A 12466-nucleotide genomic window follows, 5' to 3' on the forward strand; every position below is an offset into this window, starting at 1 on the left:
CCGCCCTCCCAGGCCCCGGGTGCCGTCTTCAGCCTTGCTCACTCTGGGCCCCACTTCTCCTCCTAACTCCGCAGTCCTGGCCAATCTTGTCACTTAAGACCTTTCCCGTCTCAGGGCCTTTTACCAGCTGTCCCATCAGCCTGGCTCCCTCCTCCCATCCACTCAGAGTGGCTTCTGATCTCGTCCCCTTGATCATTCCCTTGACTGAATGTGCCACCTGGAATGGCCCTGTCTGTCTGCCGGTTTCCTGTGCGTGCCCTGTCTCCCCCGTGAGTTCCCCAAGGCCAGAGGTCTGGAGGGCCTTGCTCCCCGCTGTCTGCCCCGCGTGCAGAATCCGGGAGACAGTAGGTGCTCAATAGTTGCCGACCGGGTGAACACCGAACGACGTCGCGCTCCCCGCGGGTGTCCCGCCTGCCCTGTGTGGAGGTGGGGGCTCAGCCGGGGGCGCCCTTCTCTGCCTCTTGCTGGTTCACGCACTCATTCCTTGATTCACTGATTCGCTCAGACATCTACAGAGTGTTTCCACGGCGGGGGTGAATGAATGAACGAACAAGCAGACATCAGGGGCTTCTCACGCCTATTCAGAGGCATCTGACCTGAGACTCACTCAGTGACAACGATCCCTAGGGAGCCTGTGCTAAGTGCTCACCAGGCATCTATGCTAAGTGCTCACCAGGCATCATTTGCTCAGACTGACTGAGAGGGAAGCTGAGGCCCTGGGGAGCTGGCGGGGGATCCAGGATTCAAACCAGGCCAGCAGGAGCCCCAGGCCACTGCTCTGTCTCCGCCCTCCATCCCTTGCTCTTTGCCCCACCCCTCCTGGGCCTACAAGTGCAGGGCTGCTGCTGGCTCCAACCTCAGTCCCACAGAGGGCTGGGGAGCTGCTCCGGCACCAGGAGGACTGAGCGTGAGGAGTCACCTGGTGCTGGTGTCACCCCAAGAAAAAGGCAACTCCGGGGCCCCCAGCGTGCGCTGGGCTGGCCTCCGAGAGTCCACCCCCGCCCCGTCCCCGTGCTTCCTTTGCCATCGCGATGTGCTGCCAAGATGCCCACGATCCTGCAGCCTGGAAGGCCTTGGGGTCCTGCAGAGAAAGACGTTTTGAGGCAGCTCACGATGTTGGAACCCCATAGACATGGGACAGTCTGGGTTTGCAGCCCCTACCTGGGCCAGTTCTGCTACCAGGGGTCGGGAAGACAGGATGGAGAGACTGACCTCCGTGGGTTCAGGGGGCCCTTCCTGGTAAGACCCCGGCAGGAGAGCCTGCCAGAGGGGAGGCCTCACGCACGTCTGCTGGTGGACCCTCCTCCTTTCCCTCCCTGGGGTTGGGATGGGTACACGGGGAGCCAGCAGAGCTATTAACTCCCACGGAGGCTGCACGGACTCCTGGAAAGAGCACGCTCAGCTGATCTCTATCTGTGTGGCCTTGGGCAAGTAACTCTGCTTTCTAGAGCCTCAGTTCCCTCATCTCTGAAATGGGCATACACGCCCTCACAGGGTTGCTAAGGGCCAAATGCGGCAGCGTTTGTAAAGTGTCTGGTGTGGCTGGAACACAGGGTGGGTGTCAGTAACAGCAAATTACAAACAACAGCATCCACCTAATACAGCCAGTCTTACCAGAAAAACCATCAATTTTGTCCTAAACATCTGTCTCCCACGCTCAACCCTGGGAAGCTGCAAAGCATGATTGGGGAGGGGGGGGGAAGCCAATGCTTTTCTTTTCTTTTCTTTTCTTTCCCTTCTTTCAGGAAGTGAGAGTTGGTGAGGCACCAATCACCGATCAGCGATCAGCGATCAGCGATCAGCGACTCTTCTCCCGAGCCCTCGGGGCTCACCTGCAATCCACAGGTAACTCACCTTCCCCTGTGCTTACTGCTTGCCGGGGAGGCTAGTTGATTCACACAGGAGCTCATCTAACCCGCGAAGGAGGGGTACTGTTATCTATCCCTTCTTACAGACGAGGAAACCGAGGCTCAGGAAGGCCAAGTAACTCGCCCCAGGCGGCACAGAGCTGGGATCTGGCCCCCGCCTTTTGGGCCCACACTCCGAACCACAGTGGGAAAATGACTTGGGGGGTGGCTTTAGGATTTCCTTCTTTTTTGGGGGGAGGGAGATTAGGTTTGTTTATTTATTTGTTTATTTATGGAGGTCCTGGGGAGGTCCAGGACCTTGTGCATGCTAAGCAGGCAGGCTACCACTGAGCTCTACCCTCCCCCGGATTTCCCTCTTAAAGTTGTGGAGAGGAAGCGATGCCAGAAGGAGAAATAGGTACTGGGATGCGAGGTCTGTGACCGTCCCGCCCAGTTAGAACCATGGGTTGCCGCTGCTGCACTTCCATCCAACCTGCATTTATTGAGCACCTCCTGTATGCCCAAGATGAAAAGAAACCAAACCAAGATATCATGGGGGAAAAAACCAACATGGAACATTAACAGTCATCCATCCAGCCTCCTCTAAACTCAGGATCTATGATAATTTGCATGCAAGTCAGGTGGAAGTATATACTTCTGTGACAACTGAGATACCATCTGCAAGGAAGATTAATAACATGTGTGCTTATGAAGATGTTTATTGTTAGTAAAAAAGAAAGAGTAACAGTTCGTTACTGAGCATCTCGTTCGCCCGGGGCTTTGCACTAGATATGTTACATATGTTATTTTTAATTCTCCCAATAATCCTACGAGGTAAATATTATTTGCAGTGTTTTACAGATGAGCGAAGTAAGACTCAAAGAGGTAACAAAACTGGTTCAAGATTTCATAACCCTGCAGTAGCTGAGGTGTGATTCAAAACCAGCTGTTTTGATTCTTGATCGGCAAACCCACACACGGTGATAATAACTGAGGTGTACTGAGCGACCCCTCCCGGCACGCACCGTGCTACGTCCCTTCCATCACAGCTGTCTCACCAAAGTCCCGCAGTGGCCCCTCCATGCCATCCTCACTTTTGGAAGAAGGTGATGCATATCATTTAGAACTCAGAATTACTGTTTTTTGTTGCATTGCAAAAAAAAAAAAAAAAAAAAAAGCCAAGGAAAATTGTTTTGGGATGATTCCCCATTTTCGTCTATCTATAACCTTGAACTGGCCTGAAGGAGGGGTGGTTAGGCTTCAGTGTTTCTTTAAACTGAGCTAGCACGTACATACGACAAAAGGCATAAATCTTAAATGTACAGCATGATTAATTTTTACCTATGTAACCCTTACCCAAATTAGGAAGAGAGAACATTTCTAAACACCTAGAAGTTTCCCTGGTGCTCCCTGCCAGGCTACACCCCTACGCTCTAGGGGTGGCCCCGGTTCTGAGTCTTCCACCCTGGCCCACTGTTGCTCGTCCTAGAACTTCAGACAGATGGAATCACGCAGAAGGCACTCTTGTGTCTCTGGCTTCTTCCAGCCAACGTCATGCTTTTGAGATCATCCATCTCGTTCATGTCTCAATACTCTGTTCTCTTTTTATAGCTGGGCTAATAGAATGCCACTGCTGCAGGGACTTTGACAAAGCCCCTAGACCAGAGAAGCAGCGCCCTGAACCACTCTAGAATCCTACTGCCTTGCAGATGGAGAATCAGGTACCAGACTGCAGAGCCAGAGATAAAGGGCCCCTGGGTTGGCGCTCTCTGTGTATAATGAGCCTTTCCCCTGGCCCCACCTGCTGGAGGGACCAGGCTCGGGGAGGGGGTCCCAGGCCACTGACCTGACCCTCATGCCCTGGAACATCTCGGTGCTGGTGTGGAAGGGCAGCACAGTGGTGGCACTGACGCCCGGACAGTCCAGCAGCCCCAGGGTCAGGCTCTCCATGAAGGCGAAGGCCGAGGCCTTGGACGTGCAGTAGTCGATGGCGCCGGGGATGGCAGACAGCGCCAGCACGGAGTTGAGACACACGATGTGGCCATTCTGCAGCTCCAGCATCCGCGGCAGGAAGGCCTTGGTGGTCTGAGGATGGGCGGGGAGGTCAGCGTGGAGCAGCCGCAGCTTCCAACAGCCCCTCTACCCCTCTCTCAGGAGACAGACCACCCTGGACACATGCACTGCTCTGGGGACTGGGCTTTCTTGGGGCAGGGAGGGTGGGGGCCGAAGGCCGAGGCACTGAGCCCCACATTTCAAAGTCCAGATGCCTCCTGGGGCTGGCTGGTCATTCCTCTTGTCCCATCACCCATCCTTGGATAACCCCCCTGCCTGAGCCCAAGCCCTGGTGAGTTCCTCCCCCCTCCCTTACAGCTCCCAGGCTTCCTGGAGGGAAGGAACGTGTTGCTGTCATACGCAGGGCCGGCTCTGGCTCAGGACAGCCTTACCCAGAACTGGCCCAGGGTGTTGATGTGCTGGGACTTGAGAAGTGCATCATCATCACTGTCCATCAGGCTCTTCCCGTGGACCACGGCTGCGTTGTTCACCAGGATGGTGATGTCACCCACCTGTGGGCAAGAGGGGGTGGGTCGTGGGGCCGTGAGGGCTGCCAACCCCAGCGGCCTACATCTGCGGCGAGGGCCTGGCCTTGGGCAGCCACAGTGCCCTCTAGCCAGTAACAACATCGCCTCTCTGAGCATCAGTCTTGATTTGTCAGATGGGGTTGTTCTGAGGATCAGATATAATTTATGGCATGTCACATACCTGACATAAAGCACATCTATAATAAATGAAGTTACTGTTATGTAAAACCAGGTAACATTTACCATGTGCCAGATGCCTAACAGGGTGGTTTCTGCTTGCTTGGAGCTCACTGACATACTCGTTCTAAACAGATGGCTGGAGTTGGGACGATTTTCCCAGAGGGCAATGGAACATTTGCCCCCTCCCCAGGGTCTAGGATGGAAACTCACAAGGTCTAAACTTTGCAAAGGGGACAACAGGTAATTACTCCTGTTACATAATCAACCCACACACCTAATCCCTGCCCCTTGCAACATACACACACACACAAACACACAGACACACAACCTGAACCAGCCCCAGAGAAGACCCCTCCATCCGCCCCGCCCCCAGCCAAAGATGCTCTGAAAATGCCCATTCTGCCCCAAGCAAACTGTCTCCTAGGCCATGTGAGGATGTGCTCTTTGGCCAGCACGCCCCCGTGCCCAGCAGAGCTGAGGCCAGCCCTCCCAGGCTACCCACCTTCTCCCGGACAGCTTTGGCTGTCTGGTACACCTCCTCCCGGTTGCCCACATCGCAGATGAAGTAGTGGCACTCAGTGCCCATCTGCCGGATCTCCTCCGTCGTCTCCTTCAGGCATTTCTCAGTCCGGCCCCAGAGAACGATCTGGAAGGAGACAAGACCAGTGCTGAAAAGGTGGTCATTAAGGAAGCCATCGTGACCCAAAGATGGCCATCAGAAATTCAGCATTTAAAATAATTTGCCCCAGGCCTGGCCTTCCTGATTCCATTCAGAAAGAGTACGCAAAGTCACAGTATGATTTTTCAAAGGGTTAGAACCTACTCTGAAGGGAACTAAGAGTTTCCGAGCCCATCAATGGATGTGTTATTCACAAGTCTTTCTTTTTGGGGGGGAGATTTGGTTTATTTATTTATGTATCTATTTAAAGGAGGTCTGGGGATTGAACCCAGGACCTCGTGCATGCTAAGCACGCGCTCTACCACTGAGCTATAACCACCCCCTCAACAAGTCTTTCTTACGATTCCTTCCTGAGGGACGTCTCCTGCTGGCCCAGTTCCAGGGATCTCAGTTAAAAGTGGCAGCACAACTCTCTCTGTACAGCATCCCAGAACGCTCTCAGCCAGGAACAAGCTGGCCTTCCCACCAACGAAGTCTAGAGCCAGGTCTATGAACGGACTGCCAGGTTCCGGCCGTGAGCACTGGAGGCTGAGCAAAGCCTCTGCTTCCACCTGCTGTGGTCACACGGGGACGGAGGGCGGGGAAGACAGGTGGCCGGGCTTCCACTGAGAAGGAAATGCGGCCTCGCCCCACCGGCGCTAAACAGAGGACTCATTACGCCAGGAGGTGACCCTGGCAGGACCAAGACATGAGGCCTTAAAGGGGTTGGACAGATTTATGAATGGCTGGCCGTAAAAGGCTCAAACGAGAGGCCAGGCTAATTCTCAACCTTGACCTGCAGGAAAATGACACTCCTTCGCAGGACACGGTGTTGGGTCCAGAGAGGCCCCTGTTGGTAAAAGAACCAGGGTCAGGTGATGGGGAACTAAGACCCTTAACTGAGACCCAGCTTATCCAGCACAGAGCAAGGAAGGCTGGGGGCTGGAGAGAATGTGGGAAAGGAAGAGATAAAGGGCTCCCTGCAGATTCATATAATGGGTTTCTATTCTTGTTTCTTCTCTTTCAAATTATCAACGAAATTCCTCCCTTCAAAAAAAAAAAAAAAAAACCACCTGGAAACCCCAATGTGTGAAACCAAAGGGATAAATTACACGTCCAATTTCATATTTTCTCACCCTAAAAGCAACGAATGAGAACAGCAAGTCCGTGCTGGGAAGGCAAACAGTTTCAAGTGGGGGTGACGGAGCTCCAGTCACACCAGACCAGAAACTGACTGATTTCTCTGTTTCGCTCCGGGACTCGAGATGGAGAAACTCACACAGATAAACAGTTGTTGGCGGTAACAGTTTACCAGTTGTTAACCTCGAAATCGCAGAACTCTCATGTAGCCACGAAGGGCACAAAATGAGGGTAGCTGGAGGGACACGCGAAGGTGCTGGTGGCTCCCGTGGATCTGACTTTTTTTCACTAGGGTTTCTAGAACTTTCGAAATATTTCTTAAAGGGAAATAAAAGTCTTCTTGCAAACCCTGAAACACCTCTGGGGAAGCCCAGCTTGGAAACCCCACCTTGCCCAACCACTTTATTTATTTTAATTGAAGTCTTGAAATACAGGAAGAGCTTTACGAGGGAGAATTCCATCAGCCGCTCTCTGCGACCACAAGTCCTTCAAGAGCACATGGACTGCAGTCAGACAGGCTCCAAGGGACACCTCCTTGTCTGCTGAACTGAAAACAGGCCGAGAATGTGCTTCTCCAGGAGAGGCTGGGGAGACTCACTTCACGGGGAAGAAAGAGATAAACCTCTGTTCTAGGAGGGCAATTTGGCAGGCCTCCTCCACCACACCAGACCCCTCCGTTGCCTTGTAGGCACTGTCACCCAAGTTTCCTTTCATCCTCCCTTGTCACCCCATCTGTCTATCCATCCGTCCTTCCTCACAGCCAACTCATCCACCCATCCATCCACCCCTCCCTCCCTCCTTTCTTCCTTCTACCCAGCCCACCCCACCCCAACATCCATCCACCTAATCATTGCATATGTCAGACTGAGGTGAAGGAAATCCTTGGCCTCCTCTCTCCTGCTCTGGTCCCTGCCTAACCCCATCCTGCCTCCTGCTCAGGTGGGGAACAGGAGTTTTCTACAGTCTGGCTGAGGCAGAGAGAGGTGCCTCTGGGACTCTAAGAACTTCTGGACAAGTCGACAGAGAAGAGAAGCTTAAAGTGGGTGCGTGTTGGAAGGTGCAGGGGTCCAGACTCCTGGGAGCGCAAGGAAATTGGCAGACAGGGAGCCAGAGAGGCCAGCGCTGTCTCCATGGCTGGAAGGACGCCCTGGAGCGGGAAACAGGGGCTGGGGTAAGGGAGACGAAAGGAAGGCAGTGCCCCACGGTCTTCCAGGTGTGGGGGACTACACCCAGGCGGACACTGAGGTTTGGTCACTTCCTTCCAGGGTCTGCTGAGGATGCCTCTGGTGGGCTGGGGGACTGACCTCCTCCTGCTCTGTGCTCAGAGCCCCCGCCTCTCCCTGGGAGCTGTGACAGGTTTGTTTTCTGTCCTCCTCACCCCAGCCCCTCTGAGCTGGGAGCTCCCTAAGGGCCTTGATTCTGCCTTGTTCATTTCATATCTTGGTGCCAGCAATGCAAGTGCTGTTTGTTGAGTGAATAAATGAAAGTTCAGGGCCGCGGGTGGGATAAGGAGGGAGGTGCTTAAACGGCCTCTCTGAGGCTCAGAGGAGCCCAACTTCCTTCACTGAGACATTTAGGGTCCCAGAACCTTCAACACAGAGGCTACTTAGACCAACAGTCAGCGAGACCCAGAGTTTCACCCAGAGCATCAAAACCACCCTGGGCTGAGCTGTGAGGTGAGGAGCCAGGTTGGAGGCTGGACCCTTGAAACAGGGCAAGGAGTTAGTCTCAGGTCTTTGTGTGCCTTGTTGTGTTTCTATGCGTGTGTGTGTGTCTCTGCACGTGTGTGCATGTGTGTGCAGCCTTTGCACTGCTATGCATTTTGCCTTGGGCCCGTGGTGGACACTCAGAGTCCCTGGGGATGTCCCCATCTTAGCACTCAAGTGCATCTCCATGGTGATGGGGTGGCCAGGGCTGGCCATCTCGACTCAGCCTTCGAGGAACTGAGCCCCTGGGGGTGGGAGGTGAGGGAGAGGGCGAGTGGAGGGGACGGGGGTCTTCCTGGGTTGGTGCTGCCTGATTAGAGCTGCTGCAGCCACTGTCCCTCCTCCTCTGGTCCCCTGTTCAGTCCCCTCTAGGGACCCAGAGTCACTGACCAGGAAACAGGCAGGTACAGCTCAGCAGGCCCACCAGGGTGGCTCCTCACCAGGGGCAGCTGGAGGGTGCAGTGACCCCAGACAGCTGGCAGGACAGGAGTCCCACCCAGTACCCGAGTGAGGGTGAGGACCGGGCAGGCAGGAGGCAAGGGTCTGAGGAGTGTGGGGTAAGCAGCGGGGGAGGGGGCAGGTTTGCGAGCCCTTGGAACCAACACAGGGCCTCTTCTTAATTAACTCCCAGGACAGGGAGCAGCTGGGGAGGGTCAGTGGCCCTGGGATTTACTCTTAAGCCGGGTTTATAAAATAAGAGCTCAGGGTGGCTCGACACCTCCTGGCCTCCCCTCCCCTCGGGGGTGAACAGCTAGCTTCTGTCCTGGAGAGGAGGAGGAGGGAGGAAGGCGGGTGAGGACCTCTGGCCTCCCGGGGGTGGGGGGGCTCACACTGGCCACAGCCACCTGCCCGGCTGGGCCCTCCTAGCAAAGGCACAGGGTCCCCCTCTTTTCCTCCTTGGAGCTGCCCTCACAGCGAGCCTGCACCCCTGAGCAGCCCCCAGAGTGAAAGGCCACCACAGTCCTCTTTGTGGAGCTGAGGACACTGGCTCAGAGGAGCTAAGTTACTGCGCCCAGAGTCCCACTCAGTGGGTGGTGGGGACAGGATTCAAACTCAGAGGCTTTGTCCTCCACAGATGCACCCCTGAACCCCCAGGCACCATGGGAGTTTTCTGAGCTTAGAGAATTCTGCCCCCAAATGCCACACATCCTCTCACCAGTGTTTATTCCCAGCCCTTCTTCTCAGCTCCATCTTACTCCCTGTCCACAGCCCCATGTGTCTGCCCAGCACGACCGTACGGAGGTCCTCCTGCGGGCTGGGCGCTGTGGCCTGGGGGGGATTTAACAGAGAACAAAACAGACATGGTCCCTGTCTCAGGGAGTCCACGTTTCAGTGGAAGAAGACAGCAAAGGAAGGAGACAGTCGGACACAAACTGTGGGATAAAGAATAAACGGGGAGCATCATTGAAACTAGGGCGTTTCTGAGGTCGCTCTATTATGCCCAGTGTAGAGCTAAGGAAGCTGCAACTCAGAGAGGCTAAGCAAGTTGTCTGAGCTCCCACAGCAACCAAGGGGCAGAGCTGGGATTTGAACCGAGGTTTTTTCACCACCGTTCATGCTCCCAGTAGGAGAAAAGCCATTTCCTCATTTCATGGGGTTTTGTGGGGACTAAGTAGGCAGAAGCTGGCACCCACCTCGTGTTCGGGGTGTGCGGTCTCTGTGATTACTTCCCATGGAGAGGAGGGGCTGAGAACATCACAGCTCAGCTTCTTAATAATCCCTCCTCTGCGGCCATCAGAATGATGAGCGTTCACGTCGTGGTAAAACGCTCAGGAGAAAGGGGTCCAGCATTATCCATATGGGATAATCTCAGCTCCATGAACGTAACAAGTGGGTGGACGTCACCAGGCTACATAGGAGCAGGGTTGTCTTGGGGCGGGTGGGCTCACAGGTTTGCTTCTATCTGTCTGTCTATATAGTGGAAAATGCCTCCAAAGGCCAAGTACAGTTATTTATGATCTTAAAAAAGGAGGATGGAATAAAAGCTTTCCCACAGATCATTTCCACACAGGGGACTCAGCACTGCAGTTCCAACCCCTGCTTGCTCCCCAGGCCCCTGGCAGTGCCTCTTCAGGGCTCCCATCCACTGAGAGGTGACTATTTGCACATCTCTCCCCATTACTGAGTGAATGCATGAGGGGGCTCACTGGGGCTCCAGGGATTCCAGTCCACACTCACTCGTTGCACACTGCACTTGGCCCTACATGTGCTGTATCCCCATTTCAAATCTACACACTCTCTCTTGAAGGGCAGGAACTAAATCTCACCCATCCTGGGTTCCCTGTGACCCTACCTAGTGCCCAGCACAGACTGTTTACCTTTGTTTTAAATGTCAAGGCTACTTGTGGGCTCCTATTTATCCTGCAGAACCCTGCTTGAATGTCCCCTTAATCCCAAAACTTCCCTGACTGCTCCTTCCATCATCCCAACAACAGTAACAGCACCACTAATACAATGAGCACTTCCCACGGGCCAGGAACTGTGCTGAGGGCACCCAAGTGTTTTCTCCTTTCATCCTCACAATTGTACCATGCATGAGTGGGTATGGTCACTCCCTTTGTTCTGCAGGTGAGGCACAGACAGGTAAAATGACTTGCCCAAGGTCACACCACTTACAAGCAGTGGCACAGTGTGACTCAGAACTCATGTCCCCAAGCGCCAACACTAACCCTTGTTCACGAGTCCACTGGGGCACAGAGGTGAGTGTGCAGGCCCTGCCTTTCCCAAGAGCTCCGGACGTCGTCCAGAGAGTCCAATTCATCTCATAACCTCAGTATCCAGGATGCGCCAGGCACAGGGTAAAAGGAAACAAGTGCAGCCATGTGGCACTGGCCCCAGGAGGATTCCCGAAAATTCTGTTGGCCAGAGAATAGTGAATGTCTCTTCTCCACCCAGCCTTGCCTTCCTCACCCAGAGGGGCTCATGCTTCTGCCTGCCCTTGGTGTTCATTCCTGGATTTCAGCTGTGGCGACGAGCACCACCATGAGCTGGGTGGTCTTCAGGTGGGTCCCAGGAGAAGCCCCAGAAAGACCCAAGTCCCTGAGCAGGTCTTTGGCAGGCCAGCTCATGTCCCACGCGCCCCGTGTTCTGGAGCAGAGCCGCGCTGAGCTGGCTTCTCAGAAGGGAAGTAAATCTCACCAGAGACCCCAAACCACGGCAGGGTGGGGAAAGGTGAGAGGTCACAGTTTGGAGGGCACACAGCTCTCCTCTCCTCTCGGCACCTCCAGCAGGAAGACGTTAACAAAAATCCATCCTGTGGGCAGATGAGAACCAGCAGGCGACAAAACCCAGTGTGTGATACGTCTCAGGTCAAGCAGGGCACCGACGGGACAGGGAGGTGGGCCGTGCCCGCATGTGGCCAGGTCCTATTTGCAACACTGACACGCATGCTCTTAGTAGGTATGCGCAGAACAGAAGTGACATTTTGCCCTTTCTCCTCTTCCACATTCCTGTCCACTCCCAAAAAGAGACCTTGCTCTCTTGAGTAGAGGGGCCTAGAGAATCGGCCCAGGAGTCAGACCGCCTGGGTTCAGTTCTCTGACCTCCCACTTACACAAACTTGGAAAACCCACTTAACCTCTCTATAAATTAAGGTTCTAAATCCCCCACTTGGAAGGGTGGTTGGGAGAACGAAGAAAGGACATGAGAAATGCTAGCTATCATTATTACTACTACTGTTGTTGTTATTATTATCAACCCAGGAACAGAAATAGAACCTCCCTTGCTCGCAGAAGGTCCCTCTACCCTCCACAAAGCTGGAGTCACTGGGGCGGATGCTGGATGCCTGGAACACCCCAACCGGGGCTGCTCTGCCTCACCTGTGGGCACAGGCTGCCCCGGGGCTGAACCCCAGGATCTCAGAGGCCTCGTCCTTCCGCCAGACTTAGAGACCCTCCTCTGTCCACACGCTGGCCCAGGAAGGAGGGGGCCAGCACCGAAAGCATCCAGCTGCAGAACGGGCTGTGGATCACCCGTTAGGAGGGTTTCTTGGAAGGAGAGCTTCTCGTGCGGAGCTCTGGGGAATCTGGAGGGTCTAGTGCTTCCGGGGCAGCTGAGGGGCGGGGGGCTTGGCAGGCGGGCCCCAGCCTGCCTCCCCTCCCCCCTCATCCAGAGCAGCGACACTTTCATTAGGCTTCTGTAATAGTCACTGCTACAAAGATTCTATTGCTAAAATCAATCAATAAACCAGTTTGAATGCCATGGCTCCTGATCCACAGCCCGTCCCCCTCCAGGACAGCAGCGTTTTTTCCCTAGGAATGAACCGGCTGGACACCTCTAGTGCTCCCTCACTGTGGGGGCCCGGCCTGTCACCCCTGCATCCCCAACAGATCAATCAGCCCTTCTTCCAAAAGACAA

At 54.5% G+C, this 12466-nt stretch overlaps 1 protein-coding gene across 4 annotated transcripts in view; it reads right to left on the minus strand.

Moving 5' to 3' along the window:
- DHRS3 (dehydrogenase/reductase 3) overlaps positions 1 to 12466 on the minus strand; it is a 39221-nt gene that overhangs the window by 3401 nt on the left and 23354 nt on the right. For all 4 annotated transcript variants that reach the window (XM_032495224.1, XM_032495225.1, XM_006192446.3 and 1 more), the window contains 3 exons: positions 5109 to 5252; positions 4292 to 4411; positions 3694 to 3932 (listed from right to left, as the gene is read on the minus strand). In XM_032495224.1, coding sequence (XP_032351115.1) covers positions 3694 to 3932; positions 4292 to 4411; positions 5109 to 5252 — 503 coding nt within the window. The remainder of the gene's footprint in view (positions 1 to 3693; positions 3933 to 4291; positions 4412 to 5108; positions 5253 to 12466) is intronic.

The sequence above is a fragment of the Camelus ferus genome, chromosome 13, assembly GCF_009834535.1.
Source record: "Camelus ferus isolate YT-003-E chromosome 13, BCGSAC_Cfer_1.0, whole genome shotgun sequence".
Classification (NCBI taxonomy): Eukaryota; Metazoa; Chordata; class Mammalia; order Artiodactyla; family Camelidae; genus Camelus; species Camelus ferus.